This window comes from Leptinotarsa decemlineata, unplaced genomic scaffold (assembly GCF_025532065.1).
Source record: "Leptinotarsa decemlineata unplaced genomic scaffold, Ldec_3_MD MMD2_tig00002082_RagTag_RagTag, whole genome shotgun sequence".
In the NCBI taxonomy this organism is placed as follows: domain Eukaryota; kingdom Metazoa; phylum Arthropoda; class Insecta; order Coleoptera; family Chrysomelidae; genus Leptinotarsa; species Leptinotarsa decemlineata.
Genome location: NW_027412573.1, coordinates 3,280,249 through 3,299,804, shown reverse-complemented (window position 1 = coordinate 3,299,804; position 19,556 = coordinate 3,280,249). Strand labels below are relative to the sequence as shown.

The 19,556-nt window shown below is 38.1% G+C and overlaps 2 protein-coding genes and 1 long non-coding RNA gene across 3 annotated transcripts in view; 1 reads left to right on the top strand and 2 right to left on the bottom strand.

The window, feature by feature from the left end:
• The window catches only part of mgl (low-density lipoprotein receptor-related protein megalin), a 265,391-nt gene that overhangs the window by 194,296 nt on the left and 51,539 nt on the right, over positions 1-19,556 (bottom strand). The window lies entirely within an intron of this gene.
• The window catches only part of LOC141482889 (uncharacterized), a 113,730-nt gene that overhangs the window by 80,872 nt on the left and 13,302 nt on the right, over positions 1-19,556 (bottom strand). The window lies entirely within an intron of this gene.
• LOC141482888 (uncharacterized) lies at positions 4,409-5,559 on the top strand. Its single transcript, XM_074176839.1, has 2 exons — positions 4,409-4,628; positions 4,692-5,559. The coding sequence occupies exons 1-2, from the start codon at positions 4,477-4,479 to the stop codon at positions 5,401-5,403; spliced, it is 864 nt and encodes a 287-aa protein (XP_074032940.1). The 5' UTR covers positions 4,409-4,476; the 3' UTR covers positions 5,404-5,559.

The following is a 19,556-nucleotide window of genomic DNA, read 5'->3' as shown; positions in this document are numbered from 1 at the left end:
TATCGAAATATTCGAAGATAGGAATGATATTTCAATTAATGTTTACGGTTTAGAGAGTACATTTGAGAAGGGTAAAATGAAGTATGAAGTGATTGGTCCATTGCGATACTCACAGAGAAGACTCCGGAGACATGTCAATTTGTTGTTTATAACTGATGACTCCGGTAATGGTCACTATTGTTGGATCAAAGATCTTTCAAGATTAGTTTCTAATCAACTATCAGCTCATAGACAGAAAAAATATTTTTGTGACGGATGTTTGATATATTTTTCTGATGAGAGATTGCTTTTACGTCATAATATGTATGATTGTAATCACATTAGTACCACAACACCAACTACTAATTTAAAGATCAATAAATATGGTAGAATGGTTGCGGAAAATAAACTAATGTTTGAAAACTTTGAGAGGCAAATGAGGGTGCCATTTGTAGTGTATGCTGATTTTGAATCAGTGCTTAAACCGATTCATGTGAATGAGCCAAATCCTGGAAGTTCATACACGATTAAAACATTCAAACATGCCCCATATTCATTTGCTTATTTGATAAAGTGTTCATATAATGATGATTTGACAAAATTTGTTACATATAGGGGTGTAGATGCAGCTCAGAAATTTGTGAGTAGCATTGAAGATGATTTGAAAGAGATACATGAAAATCATCTCAGAAACCCTAAACCAATGGATACACAAACTGTCGAAGAAGAAGAACAGTTTGTTGCAGCCAGAACTTGTGGTATATGTAATAAAGCATTTACTGATGGTGACGTCAAAGTAAGAGATCATTGTCATGTCACAGGAAAGAAAAGATCACATGCCGCTCACTCGAAATGTAATTTAAATTTCAAAATACCAAACTTCATACCTATCATTTTTCATAATTTAAGTGGTTATGATTGTCATTTATTCATAAAAGAATTGTATAGGAATAAAGAGAAAGTTGATGTTATCCCGCAAACTAAAGAGAAATATATATCTTTCACGAAGCATCTCTTTACACACAGCTATACCGATAAAGATGGTGTGGTTAGGAAGAATTATCTCAAAATGAGATTTATCGATAGTTATAAATTTATGACTAATTCGTTGGAGAAGTTGGGTGCAAACTTGACCTCCGATCAATGTTTGGAGATGCACAAACATTTCCCACAAATTGAGAAATTCAATTTGATGAGACAGAAAGGTGTATTTCCATATAGTTTTGTTGATGACATTGACAAATTGAATTATCCATTACTTCCGACAAAAAATCAGTTTTATGACACACTCAATTGTGAACATATATCGGAAACTGATTATGATAGGGCTAGAAAAGTTTGGAATTTATTCGAGTGTCAGAATTTGGGGGAATACTCTGATTTGTATTTGAAGTCGGATGTATTGCTACTATGTGATATTTTTGAAAACTTCCGCACCACAAGTTTAGAGATATATAACTTAGATCCGGCACAATATTACACTGCACCTGGATTATCATGGGATGCCATGTTGAAGTTCACTAATGTTGAATTGGAATTACTAACTGACATTGATATGATTCACTTTTTTCAAAAAGGTATACGAGGTGGAATTAGTCAATGTAGCGAGAGGAAACATATAGCAAATAATAGATTTTTACCCAATTATAATCCCAACGAACCTTCCACATTCATTACATATTTAGATGCAACAAATCTATACGGTCACAGTATGTCACAACCTCTACCAACAAGTGAATTTACATGGTTGACACCAAATGAAATTCTTAATCTCGATGTGATGGATGTGAGTACTGATAGTCCGTATGGGTATGTATTTGAAGTGGACATTCATTATCCACAAGAGTTGCATGATAAACATTCTGACCTTCCATTTTTAGTCGAAAAAATAATACCACCTCGTACACAATCGAAAATTCCCAAATTAATTCCAAATTTGAATGATAAAAGAAAATATATTGTTCATTATAGGAATCTACAGCAAGCTGTCAAAAATGGATTGATTGTAATGAATACACATAGAGTATTGAAATTCAAACAATCATGCTGGATGAAACCCTATATAGATCTTAATACTGAAATGCGTAATAGGTCTAACAACAAATCTGTTAAAGATTTCTATAAACTAATGAATAATGCGGTGTATGGAAAGACAATGGAGAATGTAGATAATCGAATTGATGTTAGACTCGTTACACATTGGGAAAATATAAAGAAAAATATAGGTGCCAGCACTCTCATAGCCAAACCAAATTTCAAAAATTGTTCAATTTTCACTGATAATTTCGTTGCCATTCAATTGGGTAGAGTGAAGGTTCATTACGATAAACCATTATATTTGGGATTTTCCATATTAGAATTATCTAAAACAGTCATGTATGACTTTTTCTATGGATGCATCAAACAACACTTTGATGAAAATGTCTCTTTACTTTACACAGATACCGACTCGCTCATTCTTAAAGTAAACACAGAAAATTTTTATGAATTCATAAAAACTAACATAAGTAGATTTGATACATCCAATTACAGTATAGTTAACCAATTCAATATTCCAGTAACAAGTTCAGTCTTGGGTAACTTCAAAGATGAATTTCCAAATGATCCAATCATGAGTTTTTATGGTACAGGTGCTAAAGCATATTATGTGAAATCTGTTGATGGTGAATTTAAGAAAGCCAAAGGGGTTAAACGATCTGTAATAAAGAATGAATTGACATGCGAAGATTATCAAAAAATCGTCGAACAAGGTGGTATGATATTCAGAAAGATGAATTCATTTAGAAGCGTGTTACATGATATGTATACTGAATTAAAAAATAAAGTTGCATTATCATATCACGATGATAAACGATTTATCATTCCGAATACTACCCACACTCTTCCTTGGGGTCATAATGATATTGAATTTTATGAAAACGATCCAAATGAGAACATTCGTTGGATAAGTAATATTATTCAACAATCACAATCTCAGGAGACTCCATTGGATCAATTGATTAATTTATTATCTGCCGAGATCAATGATTGAAATATCATTCAATATCTTCAAAACCGGAAAATTCAATATTGATATTTATGTAGCCATTTATAATTAATAATATATGATAGAAGTAATGTGATATTAATGTATTATGTATGTATGTATATGTATTACTGTAATGAATATAAAATGATTAAAATTTTATTTGTATTATTTCTATTTCCCTAATCAATTACTGCAATATATAGTATAATGTAAATGACAGAAATATCAGTTTGAAGAGAATCATCGTAGAGTGCACAATGTCTAAAACAATCGATAAGTTTGGTAGAAAAAGAAAATGGGGTGGTAATGTCATTCGAGGTCCTCCTGGGAATGGTTTTAAATTAACAAAAGATGGTCATTATGACATGCAAAGGAAAATATTGAAAAATACAAGTGAACCAATTGACAAGAGTGATTGTGTAACTGTATCATATCTTGAGGGGGAAATTAATGGAGCAAAGGAAGTTATACTTCTAGCCCTACAAGCTGCAATACAATCCACAATAGGCAATATTGCTCGGGACGCCCGGCAAGCATTTAACGATAAAATTGCAGAGGCTCGGATAACTTTCACTCGTAAATTTGACAAACTTACAAGTGATGTAGACATAAAAATGTCTGACATAACAGCGTCTACAAATAAAAAATTTGATGCTATGTCAAACATAACAGGGACTACAATGAAAAAGTATGATGTACTGGAACAGAGAGTTGAAGTATTGGAGAAAAACCATAAAGAAGTTTTGGAGAGAAACTATAAAGTCAGGCCATCATCATCAGGTGGACTGGGATATCCAGGACTGAACATTAATCCAAATCATAGAATAATACAACCAAAACCAAAACCAACTGATGATGTATTAATGGAACCAACATGGTGAATGTATTCCCTCGTTAGGTTAGGTTAATAGCTACGTTAGGTTAGCTGCATACTTACGTTAGGTTAGGTGTTAGGTTAGTATTCCCTCGTTAGGTTAGGTTAATAGTTACTGTAGGTTAGGTTAGGTTAGGTTAGGTTAGGTTAGGTTAGGTTAGGTTAGGTGTTCGGTTGCATAGCGGTAGGTTAGCGTACTAGGTTAGGTTACGTTAATACATACGATAGGTTAGGTGTTCGGTTGCATAGCGGTAGGTTAGCGTACTAGGTTAGGTTACGTTAATACATACGATAGGTTAGGTGTTCGGTTGCATAGCGGTAGGTTAGCGTACTAGGTTAGGTTACGTTAATACGTTAATACGTTAGGTTAGGTGTTCGGTTGCATATTATGTTACGAACGCGCGCGCGAAGCCCAGGCAGTGGGCGGGGCCCGTTAGGGCCACGCCGCCCCCCCCCCCCCGTCGCCACCAACTTTTCGGATACCCCGCCCCTTTCCGAAGCCCCGCCCCCTTTCCGAAGCCCCGCCCCTCCCCTCCCCGAAGCCCCGCCCCCGACTCCCAACATTTGCGCATGTACACCCCTACCCTCATCGCGCATGTGCGCTCCCACCATTTTCCCACCGCTCACGCATCGAAGTCGATACCCTCCGGAGAGCACTCCACAACATTCAGTTCGAGAAGTCATCTCATCGAGAGCAGTCCACTCCACAACAAGGCAGTACGTTCCAACGACCAACTTGATATTTGAGTAAGTAAATTAGGAATGTTATTTTTTATATCAACTAACTTTGTATTATTTCTTCTTTTTCAGAATGGCAACCAATACACAGGAGGTGAATAATGCTGTGGCGTCTATTCTGCCGGTGTCCGCTGACCAGGAGGAGGCAGCATCTTCGAGAGCGGTGACGGTTGACCAGCCAACCACTTCGCGTTCGCGAGTTAGGTGCAGATCTTCTAGCCCTGACTTATTCGAGGAGGAGGAGGAAGTCAGGGCTGTGAAGAAGGTTTGCCAACGACCTGCAGCAAAGGTTGGTCCTATTTCAAAGTACCGAGCTACTTGCAATAGGACTAATCCTTATGCAGGTAGTTTTTCGACCTCTCGTAAGAGGGCCTCCACACCAGCAGCAGCACCAGCAGCAGTGGAAATTCCGAGGAGTCCTTCTCCGGAGTTGGTGATATTGTCGCCGTTGGTGACGCGACTACCACCGCTGCCAGCGACACCGGCGGATCCTGAGGTGTTGGTGCCACAGCCTATCGGAGAGGTTAGTGAAAAGATGAGTGTTTTTCTGCAGAGATGCAAGAAAGCAGAACGAGCTGCCCGATCTAGCGAGGCCGCGTTGGTTACCATGAAGCGACAAATGGCTGAAATGGATAACCGACGGAGGGAAATCCAAAAGGAAATGGCCGAAATAGATCGGAATTATGCATCTCTGCAGGAAAGGTGTAAAGCAGAGACCTCTTCGATAAAGCTGTACAAAAAAATAGTGACAGTTATGGACACTCTTTTTGTAGATGAAGTGTAAATGTAAGATTAGTTTTAGGTTAGTTAGGAGTATTTAATTATGGTAGTTTTAAGTTTATATTTGTTAAGTTTATATTGAATAAAGGAAAAGGAAGTGAAATAAAGGGTGTACACTGTTTTTTGGTTTGGTACACATTGAACAATGCGATGGTTGGAGCATTTTTCTTCACTTCCTCTTATTATTATTATTATTTTTTTTATTTCAATTCCAAGTTCTTCTAGACAAATACCTCACATCAATTTTTGTGTTCTCTAATCACTTGTAAATAATTTCATGTGAAGAAAATTTAAAAAATAAAAAATAGACATGTTTCATAGTGAAATCGACAAGTATATTTCATTTGTATTTTATCCATTCAAGTATCTCTTTCATTGAATATGTCTTATGTCACTTTGCAATTTACCCCTACTCATTGAATATGTCTTATGTCACACTACAATTTACCCCTACTCAATGTTCCACTCCTCTCCCACTCCCTCTCGAAAGTATAAAAGTAGAAATCATCTGATGAAACATTCAGTTGATCAGCTAGCATCGAGATGGAACCCGATTCAACCTCCGAACCCTATAGCTGCCCGGATCAGGGGTACAACTTCAATTACTGGGATAACAGCCAGGTACAGGTTGTCTCTTCCACCACGGAACCCCACAGTCCGCCATACGAATACCGGGATCACGACATCAGGATGCAAGTTCAGCATGTCACTGGCAGTGACGAAGGACACTTGGATGACTCGGAATATCCAGATCCTGACGGATGGTGGGACCCTGCTTATGATGACATTGTCCCAATGAGTAGCGACGACGACGATGATGACGACGACGACTCTGGTGATGATGCTGATGACGAGCTTGACGTTAGACGTCCTCCACCATCCCCTATCCTCATCGAGGATAGTCCTCCGCCATCCCCAATCCTAATCGATGATGATGTCCTCAATTCCGATGATGACATATAATCATCTACTCGTCCATCATTTCCTTTCCTTTCCTTCCACGGAGTACACACTTTTTGGTTGGTGTACACGAGGCACTGCGAGGCTGGGGCAGTGTCTTCCTCCCTTCCTCTCCCTCTTATTAGTTTTTTTTCCATAATAATCACTAGAATTTCTCCTAATAATCGCTCAGAGTTTCATTCTTGATGTTTTCGAATCTCAAACACTGTTCTACATTTCACCCCCTCCATTTCATTTCTTCCAATATAAATATAGCAACAATCCCAGTTCTATATCATTCTTCCACAATGTCGAGTACAGGACCCATCCAAGTACATGAAATAGATTCAACGTCTGATCATTTGAGTACAACCTTCGCTCAATTTCTGCAGCGAATCTATGATCTTCCTGATGATTTCGCAGAACGAGTGGAACAAGGTATTCAGGACGACATAGATGCTGTTGACGATAATAATGCGGATGATGTGATTAGTATATCATCTGATTCAGCTGATTATGACGACGACGACATCATGAGTATATCATCTGATTCAGATGACTACTATGAGGATGATATCATTAGTATATCATCTGATTCAGATGACGATACCATAATTATTGTTTCTGATGATGAGGAGCGTTAGTCCATATCATTGCATGGATTAATAAAAAAATAACAGCCCTTTTCAGGGCTACAATTAAAGACTGAAACAATAAAAAAAATGCTCTTTTCAGAGCTACCATTATACTTTCAAACAGAAACAGATTCATACCATTGTTAACATTATGTTAACATTATAATCTCAAACGAAATATATGTATGTGAAAGTATTCATCATTATATGCATATGAATGATTGACAAATGCCAACTTCAACTTTCATTTAAAGTAGTACTCATCATATGCATAGATATTCAATGACTATCAAATTCCAAATTTCGACTTTTCAGTCAAAGTAGTAATTTATTTGTCATATAATGTATAGATATTCAAAGACTAACAAATTTCCAACTTAGACTTTTATTAGTCAAAGTATTCATTTGTCACATAATCTATGAATACTAATACAACTAACTACTGTTTGTGTGAATAATGTAGCCCTGAAAAGGGCTGTTGTTTTTTTTTTGACCAGTAGGTCCACGGTTATTGTGCCACAGGTTGGACATTATTACATATAATACATGTAGATACTCGGGTGAAGTTTGTTAGTGGCCTCTCGCAAGCTTCACACCAATTCTGTCCCATTTCCATAATTGAGACAGTGTTGTGGGTGTTGACATGGGCATACCACCCTCCATTATTGTTTCTATGCGAATAAAACCGAAAGCAGCACCAACATAGTTTTTTGTTCTCTCCATCTATTGTGCTGATCAATACGTATGCATCCAATGCACAATACAAATCCAAGGGATCTTCCAGTGTCTCACTGACATTGAGTGTTCGCATACCGATCCTCATAGCACCATCACCTTCAGTTGTGTCAGCTTCTATCCCTTCATCATCTCCTTCTTCATCCATGACCCTCTCAAACTCCATCACGTCATCATCTTCGTCGCTTTGGTTGGCCTCGTTTTCAACTTCGTCTATCTCATCTTCATCGACTCCAACATCTTCTGCTTCAACTATTACTTCCTCTAGCGGAACATTGACATCCTCATCATCTGATTCGTCTATCCAATTGTTTTCATCAACAGCAGCTATTCTATTTAATGCAGCATTTATTTTTGCAGAATTCATCTTGTTGTTGTTTGCTCACAGTTGTAGAGAGTGAATGAATGAACTCTAGGTTTGCAAGTCAACTTATATAGGAGGTGATGCGACTCCCACTTGACTCGTTTAGAGTGGAATAGTAGGAGAAGTTATCCCACTATACTTCCACATGATGTTGATTTGTATAAATAGAGATCGTAGGTATAGGAGAGAGCATTCAGAGTTTCTGTAAGTCATCTCTTAATATTTCTAATCGAATTAGTAAAATGCCGTTTCCAAAAGAGTGGAATGAAAAACCAAAAGTGTGTGTCTACCCAATGATGATTGCAGGGCTATTGTGTGCTACTTTTGTCAAATAAGTAGACCTAAGGATTCAATCAATCCATGTACTGGTATGTGTAGTGATTGCGTGTTGCGGATTCAACTATCGCCTCCTTCTCATCCACCGAAGCGAACAAAATCGGATTATCGTCAACAACAGTTACAGTGTCTGAAGTGTTCCGAACCTATAATATTTAACAATATAGGTATCTGTAGAAATATTTGTGGTACCTGTGCTGCCGTTCCAACTCCACTGCAACGTTGTTTGCGTTGTGATACATATTCCATGAATTGTTGGAATCATGTATGCAATGCATGTAGAAGTACTTGGGATCTGTGTGAGAAGGTTGGTCAACTCTACCCCAATAGGAGAATCCATTTTTTTCAATGTTGGTGTTTGACGCACGAGCAACAACTATTGAGGAATAGAGTCAAAGAACGTTCCACATCCACAGAGACATATTAACATTTTTCATTTTTTATTATCGTTATTGTCCTCTATTATTAATAAATATATATATTTTGAATTTATTTGTATTATTTTCTAACATTTAAAAATACATGCATGCAACACAAAGTTTTCCTCTTAAATGACAAAGATTGTTACATGCGTGAATAGTTTAGTGAGAGAGCGCATGTGCCAGTTGATGAAAGAGCGCATGCGCTAGTTTATTTTCTTCTATAAATGGTGAGGTCTCAGTAACATCATCACCTTTCCTATCCACATTCTATTGCTATCACATATCATTCCTCAGACCTTAATAATCATGAGCTCTATGCCGCTATTGATTGCTGAAGATGGTTCACCACTTGTTGATATCGATCAGACTGATTTTGAAAATATTCCAGTATTACATTTATCGAGTCAAGATTCGATAAATGATTTTGATATTAACGACTTCGTTAACTTTGCAGATGTGCCAGAACCAAATGAGCAAATTATTATTGAAAATCCGATCGTTTCGCAATTATCATCACTCAAACACTCTTCATCTACCCTTCCTCTTGGTGTTGATAAGAAATCTAGAACAATCAAGAGGAAGGTTACTAAGGCATCTTCATCGATTGTCACTGACTTTAAAGAAAAGAAAGAATCCAAAAGTGTTGTGCGACAGAAAAAACCCGCAACGAAAAGTGACAGATCGAAGAGGAAGCCAAAAGGTACTCCTAAAGAAATGAAGAGTGATTTGAAAGCTGAACCGCTATCTTCTTTCAGCCCCCTCCATCGGTTTGGGGAAATGAAAAGGAAAGCAAAATGCCGTCTTGTAAAGGCACAGATGACTATTGCTGAACTTGAAAAGAGTGAGCGAGCTATTAATGCTAATAATGAAACTCTTGAAGCATTAGATGCCAAGATTGCATTAGCGAAGGTTGAATTGGCTAGAATGTCTAAAGATGCTGATGAACTCCGTTCAAAAATTGGTAAAGATAAGCAATTCCATCAACGTTCGAGAATGCAAGCTCAGGCTGAGCTTGAGGAGTCGACTAAGCTTTATGAGACAGCATTATCAGTGAGAGATAATTGGCAAAAAGAGTTGGATACTGCATTTCAAAGTGACGGCGATTAGTTTTGGGAATGATAATGTGTTTTCAATATCGTGAGTTGAAAAATATAAGCGGGAATGGAGTATACAATTAATTTGGTTTGGTATACACAGAACATTGCGAATGGCTGGGGCAATGTTTACCGCTGCAATATTTTTCAGTTCACATACTTATAATTGAAATGAAAACAATAATGAACTTTAATATTACTTTATTCATAAAAGTCACTATTATATACATTTAAACCATATTTGATTCATCAATCCAAGAATTTTGTTCGCTAGGAAGGCCTAACCACTTTACATATACTTTATTTTTTCTTCTCTTCAACACCTTCTCAATCAGATATACGTCAGGATTCTCGGTTCGTAATAACTCTTCTTCGTAAAAACATCCTCTAATCGGCTGTTCATTCATATCTTCAAGATTATAAGTCGTTGGGATGGTTTTATTAATTTTAACAATCTTGAATAGCTCCGTGGTAAAATTCGCAGTGTAAGACTTTTCAAAAATATGTTTGTATTTACTTATACGTACAATATCATTTAATTGGAATTTGGGTTTACTTTGTCTTCCTCCAATTCCATTGATACATTAACTGCAGCTTATGCACAAAAGCAGTAACCGTTAGAGTATTCATCGTAAAACTCAGCAAGTGAGTAGAATTACTTTTCTTATAGAATATTCTCCAGATGTTTTATGTATCTCTTTCAAATCATCTTCAATGCTACTCACAAATTTCTGAGCTGCATCTACACCCCTATATGTAACAAATTTTGTCAAATCATCATTATATGAACACTTTATCAAATAAGCAAATGAATATGGGGCATGTTTGAATGTTTTAATCGTGTATGAACTTCCAGGATTTGGCTCATTCACATGAATCGGTTTAAGCACTGATTCAAAATCAGCATACACTACAAATGGCACCCTCATTTGCCTCTCAAAGTTTTCAAACATTAGTTTATTTTCCGCAACCATTCTACCATATTTATTGATCTTTAAATTAGTAGTTGGTGTTGTGGTACTAATGTGATTACAATCATACATATTATGACGTAAAAGCAATCTCTCATCAGAAAAATATATCAAACATCCGTCACAAAAATATTTTTTCTGTCTATGAGCTGATAGTTGATTAGAAACTAATCTTGAAAGATCTTTGATCCAACAATAGTGACCATTACCGGAGTCATCAGTTATAAACAACAAATTGACATGTCTCCGGAGTCTTCTCTGTGAGTATCGCAATGGACCAATCACTTCATACTTCATTTTACCCTTCTCAAATGTACTCTCTAAACCGTAAACATTAATTGAAATATCATTCCTATCTTCGAATATTTCGATACTCTTATTATTAACTTTAACCGGAAAATCCATACCTGTGACATCTAAAACAGTGGAAAAATGTGGATATGACGTAAGTTCGGACACTCGACTATCTGCAGGATATAATGCTGATGTTATAGCCCAAGCAAAACAATATTGATCTTCATTACGAACATTCACAACAGCTTTCTTCCATTGAATACATTGAGGCAGCTTCACATATGAACGTCCTTCCAGTGGACTGTATTTATTAATGTTGACCTCGAGAAACAATATTTTTTCACAAGTCCAACCTGAATTATAAAAAAAAAAAAATATTACTATTCAATCTTATTGAAATTTTTAAAAAATAAATACCTGAGTCACGATCCTGGAACTCAGTCGTTTGTGCCACAATTACATCACGGAATCCATCAAAAACAGCATTCAAATCTGAAGATTGGTCCACTATTTTATTTTGGGAATTAAATGACTTCGTGTCCCTCGAATCATCAGTCTGAAGAATATAATTCCCAAAAACTTCCATATTCACCTTGATGCTTTTATGGATCCTGATGGCTGATTCCAGTAATTCAATGACCTTCTGCCTAATCTTATTGAAAAATGAAATGTAGTCACTGGTTACAATCGAACTCTCCACCCTGTATGTAGCAATGCGGCAATTGAATGCATTCGTTATAATTTGAACACCGTCAGACAATTGAACACATGCATTATTTTTATGACTCATGGTTCTTCGGTGAGAATTCACTTGGCTCATAGGAATTGTCACATTACAACAATTGCACGTATACATAGGTGTTGCATTATCCACTCTCACCCGTTTCACTGCAGGCCCTCCTTGGCAACTCTGGAGCTGATGCCGACGAAGATTATCACTACGAGTGAAAGATTTACCACAGTCACAGGAATACATTTTATATAATAGTTCTCACTAACTCACTTGATGTAAACTGACATAGCCAACACTCGTACGCTTCTTAAATACACTCTGATAGGACCCGTCAAGACGTCATAGCCAACCCCACTTCTCAACTACATGCGCCAAGATTACCTCCCAACTGAATGCGATAACAGATGTCGATATACGAGCAAGCAGTGGTCGTTGCGGTCTCGGAGAGGGTAGACGCTAGGCAAACAGTCCTCGGCTGCCGTTGTGTCACCATCGATAGCGGGGCTAGAGCGAACCTTCATCGCTTCAGGAGAGGTGAGGGCAGACCGATGAATACGCATTACTCTGCCACACGTCGTGGAGTGAACATGTCGCTCTCTAGCCGTTGAACGGTTATTGCTGTGACGTCACTCCACTACTAACTTGGTGCCCTAACACCGATGGAGCATTTATTACTTGGAGGATCTTCGAAGTATGCAGACGTATGTTTGTACATAGACAAACAAGCACATGATGAAACCCTGTACCGTGCATTCTCCTACACACACACACATAAACACACAAAATCTCATATGAAAAAAAAATCTGAACGATCCATGCACCAGACACTTCAAGGTCACAACGCCTTGACTTCACTGCACAACAAAAAAACTTCACCAAACAACAACCAATAAAAAAAGCAATTAATACGTCATAGTGGTGGGGGGAGGCCGAGAATCAGCTGTAAACAACTACTGTCATATCTCCAAAGTCATGCCTTTCAGGTGAAAACGGAAATATTATTCATGAAAAGAGTATAGTGGGTTACCACCTCATTAATAATTGATAGTTCTACAATGAACTGCCATGTTCCTGGAAATTCCAGATTATTCCAACATTCTAGGATGTGCCGGAATGTTGTGGAATGCTTTCGTACATTCTTGGATATTCTGGACTGTTTAAATAAGAAAAATAATACTGAGTAACCCCGCCTTCCACGATTCAAATATTTGAGAAATGAAAAAGATTTAAAATGTTATGACTACAAAACAAATTGTGTTGCTTCTGATTGGGTTGTTTTACGAGGGCCGGCCCAAAGGAAACACAAAAATTTTGGAAAAAAAATGTATTTATTTTTCAACATAATCTCCTTGCAGCCTTATATTACCGATCGCGAAAGAATAGCACCTAAAGGCTGACTTTCTACCAAAATGAGGATAGATGTCAATCTTGCTGAAGTGCCCATCAGTAAGTTGAGGACCGCTCGGAGAGCGGGGGTGGAAGGAGTGGGGTAGTAGGTTCTCCTCGCTAACAAATGGGGGGGAAGCTCCTACTTCAGGGCACTCAACCCGGGAGGAGGCATGGGGGGGGGCAGCCTTATACACATTTCCGACGTTCAACAAGTTTGATACCGTTTTAATGAAATAGCCTTTAGCTGCCAACATTACTTCTTCATCGTTGGAAAATCTTTGACCACTAACCCATGTTTTCAAGTTTGAGAACAGAAAATGTTCCCAGGGAGCTAAATCTGTCGAATAGGGTGCATGAGGCAGGAATTCAAACTTTAATTCGTTAATTTTGGTCACCGAGTTAATGAATTTGTGAGCTGGTGCATTGTCTTGATGAAACAACACATTTTTCTCATCCAAATGCGGCCGATTTTGCTTGATTTCTTCACTCAAACGTTGCAAAAAACCGCATTCCAAAAAACCGATGCCATTACCTTGCCTGCAGATGAAACGGTCTTCGCCTTCTTTGGAGCCGGTTCTCCCTTTTGATTCTGTTTAAAATCTGTTTTTCCGTTAATCAGCTGTCGCCCCCATACGAACGACAACTCTCAGAAGTTGAGAAACTTGTGTTAGCTATTGGTCTTACCTTTTACCGTGTTATTCCTAACACGGTTTTTGCTCGAGTGTGGGCAAACGCGGAACCCATCTTCCACACAACTTTCTCATGTCCGAATTTTCAGATAATATACGATGTACCGCACTTTTTAAAATGCCCACTAAGTCTGCTAGCTCGCGCACTTCCAATCGACGAGCATTCAGTATCGCTTTGTGGATTCTTTCATCGTTTCTGGAGTCATCACCTCATTTGGTCGACTACTGCGATGCTCGTCTTGACAGCTCGTCCGGCCTCGTTGAAACCCAGAGTAGAATCCAGTTGAACTTTTATATTGAAGATGATTTCATGCAAATGTTGTCCGCGGCTGCACTTCAATGGCCCATGCGCAAGGTCCAATTTTGGCACACTCTCTCTAACATATCGACCGGTACTCCACATATAAATGCTTCAATATTGGCTTCCAGAGCGTCAGTCGTTGCTGACATGTGGCTCAACATGACCCCACAAGAAATAATCCAAAGGCGTTGAATCACACGATCTAGGCGGCCAATTGACGAGCCCCAAACGTGAGATAAACTGTTCACTGAAGGCGTCTCTTAATTGGGCCATTGTTTCGCGTGCCGTGTGGCATGTGGCACCGTTTTGTTAAAGCCACATGTCAGGCATGTCCAATTCTTCCATTTTAGGCAACAAAAAGCCGTCAATCATCACACGGTAGCGCTCGCCATTCACAGTAACGTTCCGGCCATTGTCATCTTTGAAGAAGTACGACCCGATGATGCCACCGACCCATAATCCACACCAAACAGTGACTTTTTCGGGATGCATCGGTAGCTCTTGCAATGCTTGTGGCTGGTCTTCACTCTAGATTCAGCAATTTTGCTTATTAACGTATCCATTCAACCAGAAATGAGCCTCGTCGCCGAACACAATTTTTCGATAAAAATGTGGATCTTCCTCCAACTTTGCCAGCGCCCATTCACCAAATGTTAGACGTTGTGGAGGTCGTGTGGCTTCAATTCTTGCACCACCTGTATCTTATAAGGTTTTACACCCAAATCCTTTTGCAAAATGTTCCACGTAGTGGAGTAACAGAGGCCCAACTGCTGTTAACGGCGGCGAATCGACATTTCACGGTCATCACGAACACTGGCGGATACAGCCGCAATATTTTCTTCGGTCCCAACTCTACGTATGCGTGTTGGTGGTTTAATGTCCAATAATGTAAACTGAGTCACAAGCTTCCGAATAGTTCCCTCAGTAGGCCGACGAAACTGCCCATAAATTGGAAGAAGTACACGATGCACTTTCTTCACCGAGCATGAATTTTGATAATAAAATTCAATAATTTGCAAGCGTTGTTCATTCGTAAGTCGATTCATGGTTAAATTATACATGAAAATGAACCCGTACCCGATTATGGCATCCCTGAATCAATGCACCCTGTACAGTTGACCTGGTTTCACCGATAATAGATTAAAGTATAAGACAATCTACATATTACTTCCTTTGATATGAAAAGTTCGCTGGATTTGCCACTCAAGTGATGTTCAGCTTGATTCTGAATGCGGAACTTATCTCCTTGAGTGCTCCTTTGCGCCCAAGGGAAATGTGTAAAATACCGCTACCCGCATCCTTTGTGGCGACGTACATCGAGCATTTTCGAATAAAACTTCTATCGAATGTCTTCGGAAAATTTTCGAGTTCGAACGCACACAAAAGGAAACCCCTTGACCAATTCACTTTTAATGGAAACGCCCGTTTCTCTATTCACGGTATGGTTTCCATTGATGCCGACTCCTTTACCGAAAAGCTCTAACAATGACCGATGGTGACGAAAAAGTGAATCCATCGATATTATATGTTGAGAAAAAGCTGCCAGCCCAATATATATTTTGTTCTCGGTATACATTTTCTCTTTATTGAAACATGGACAACACTTGACGTATCGTTTGGAGATAGACAAGTTCTAGTTCAAAATTAGAGAAATATAAGAGGTATATCAATTCATCGATTACAGTATACAAGATCATATCATCATTCCAACGAACACGTGCCTCCTCCCCCAACCCCTGTGATCAAGAATCATCGTTTCGAGGAGGTCCAATTCTTGGACCATTCCTTGGCCTTGCCCACCAGACCAGACATTTGTGAAACCAAGTGTGGTCACATTTGATGAGCCCATCCACATTTGGGTGTAGAGTAGTATTTGGGAACGTGCAGAGCGCTAAAATTAAAGGATCTTCTTATCATTCGGGCGTAAATCTTGTCCATGCACTACAAAAGCATCTCACTAGCAAAGCACACTTAGTCTATTAGAGGGACTAGCCCAATTATCGTTGATAGTACGAAGCATACACTTATACAGCTTGAAATGGGAGAGGAAGAGGAAATAATGTAATGCCTTCAAATGGTCAAATAATGAATCATGTAGAGACAGTGTTCATCCTTTGGAATATCACCTTGATTATGAGGACATTTGAAGTACTGCGTACTGGTTATAGTGGTGATAAGGTCCCGTGAACAGGTCTTGAAGGTATGAAACCATGGTTTCTTTAAGGGAGATGGTATCGATGAGTGTCCACGAAGGGCGTAGGATTATATATTCGTGGTATTAGCCAGGAAAGTAGTTGTTTTCTGATAAGTGTCAGTCCATTAACCTACAGAGTAGGTAGATTGGGAATGGCCTGAACGAATTGTTCTTTCAGATAATTCAACTCAACTTTGAATTATCGAAAAGTAATCTAATGTCTAGTACAATCTTAAATGGCAGAAGACGCATAATCTGGGGCAAATCAATTATTTATTGCTGTGAAAACCACTGTTGTACGGGTCTAATTACAGGCGTCACTGATGAGACCTCTGGCGAGTCGAAACAGCGCTGGCTGGCGTTGAATCATGAATGCGTCGTGTTTGGGTTCTGATTCTCAACTAGTTGCCTTGCTGTGGAAGACAGAGAACAAATCTCGTCGGCCACAGCTTGGCTTTACAACTGACCGCCTTGGGAAGCCCCGTTTATCTTTGATTTTCTGAGATAGAGTTCTCTGTTGATCCCACAGATGGCGTTTTCGTAGTCGAAGATATCACCGACCTTACTCAGGCTTGTTCTTCAATGACAGTTGAGCTCAGCAATGAATATGTGTTTCAGCCTAACACCACTGATGAGAACAATGACGGGTCGAAACAGTGCTGTCTGTGTTGGATTATGAACACGTTGTATTTAGGCTCTGGTTTTTAATTCAAAGTACTATTGAATTTGTAAGAGAAACATCCCTGAACAGAGTTTCAAAACGTTTCTCTTTATTTCATTGATCATTAAGTTCACTTCTCATTCAACATATCTTTTATTTTGGTTCCTTGGGAGCTAGCTGTCCAAGTCTCCAGAAAACTCTGCAGCCTCTTGGGCTCATTGCGTTTATTCTCCCGTCTTCTCATGACACCCATTCCATCAGTCCCGTTCCCTGTGCTAGTTTGTACAGGTTCCGTGTTGGAGGTTCATCATATTCTTCTGGACGTAATTTTGTACGTCCATATATTGCCTGCCTCCTGTAATTCAGTGCCTCACATTCGCATAAGATGTGTAGAGCTGTTTCTAACCCTTGGTTACATAATCTGCAGCTGAGGTCTCCGTTGTACAATCCCCTTTTATTCAGGTGTCCTCTAAGCGGACAATTGACCGATTAGTAACTCTGTAATTATTCTGAGCCGATCCCTACTATATTGAAGTAGTTCTTCGGTTCTTTTGTCGGACGGTTCCCTAATGAAGGTTCTACTTTGTTTGTTGCCAGATACTTTTGTCCAGTACTCTGTGCGCTTCTTATTGGTCCATGTCCTAATCTGGTTTCGTACCAATGATTTTGGTACCCCCAGAGCTGGTTCAGGACCTATATATGAAGTTAATGGTCCGTATCTAACGCATTCATCAGCTTCATTATTACCTGTGATTCTTGAATGCCAGTACAAAGTTAATTCGTTCCTGTTTGCAAGTTTATTCAATTCTTCATGGCATTTCCAGACCAGTTTTGATGTCACCTTCGGGTTTGTCAGAGCCCCTAGTGCGATCTTGCTGTCTGTTAAAATATTGATCCGCTCATTTCTTATTCTTATTCAACATACCTACTTCTTTATTATCTTCCATACATCTCGTGACGAAATATAACCCCGAGAAAATAAATATGTAACGTCTATGGAAGAAAAGACTCGATACGCTGTTTTGCGACGAAAATGCCTGTATTTCTACGTTTTAGAGAAACAAAAAAACGTTTTAGTCCGAGTTTCTTTTTGTGTGATTGTTCATTATAATGATTTCAGAACACGAAAGCCGAACCGTAGATCTCTTCTAATGAGGTATTAAGAACGAAGATATAGCTGGGAAGCTGGCAAGTCTTTGTGTGACAGCTTTGTGAAGTGACTTGATTTTCTGAATATCTATAATCATTGGCGCTGCTTTTCGGAAAATTACAACATTATATTTCGGTAATAGTGACTATGTAACAATAGGACGTTTTTTTAGAATCACTAAACAAGTATGAAAAATCCCTTAAATATAAATATCCATCTTTTTGAACACTATGAGAAATAAATATTGATAGCGGTGATCAATAATATTTTTAGTCCAATCATGGAAGGTAAAATACGGTAATATTGTATAATTTGGAAAATTACAACTTTAAATTCAAATATAGTGACTATGATCAATAGGATGTTTCATTAAAATTAGTAAACCTTAAATTCCAAACTGAATAAAATCACTTGTTAATGAATAGCCTTTTTATTGGACTCTATTGGAAATAAATATTAATAGCAGTAAATGATGAACGTTTTAGTCCTATCATTGAAGGTATGAAATGAGAATAATAATTAGCTAGAAGAAAATATGAAAAGTGAAAATTATTATTGAAAAATATATGTATTATTAGCAGACCCGGCCACGCGTTGCTGTGGCTAAGGTTTTTGTTATATTACATAGTAGAAAACTATTTAAAAGGAACGGTAGAACATCAGTCATGGGGACCACCATGCTTTTTTACATAGATGCCATTTGTAAAAAATATGGCGACCTCCATGATTGATTTTCAACTACTGTAACCCCTTAGTACAATAAAATTATTATTATTACGAACAAAGACGGAAACGTTAAAGCTGGCATAAAAATCCACTGGATTGGGATTTGAAGGAGAAAGACTTTCAACACGATTGATTAAAATTTTCGTACAGTTGATATTGAGCAAAAATCAATACAAAAAAATTAATTTTAAGATTTATTATTATTTTTATTCAATTTTGTAACAAATGAGTGTATTACAAAGTTGTTGGTAAATAACATGTAACAGTTAAACTTCTGAATGAGGTAGGTAGGGCGAATAGTCTTAAATATTTAAGAATAATATTTATTATTTTGAATTATAAATACTTTTAATTTCAATTTTAGCACTAAGCGGTGCACAATATTTTTGGTTAACCTGTCTTTAGCTAACACAAATAGATTCGACGGTAACTACGTGATAATACTCTCATGTATATATTTTCATCAAAGAGTTTTGAACAATGAAGCACAAATAATTAAAAAGCAGGAATAATTTCACTGTATT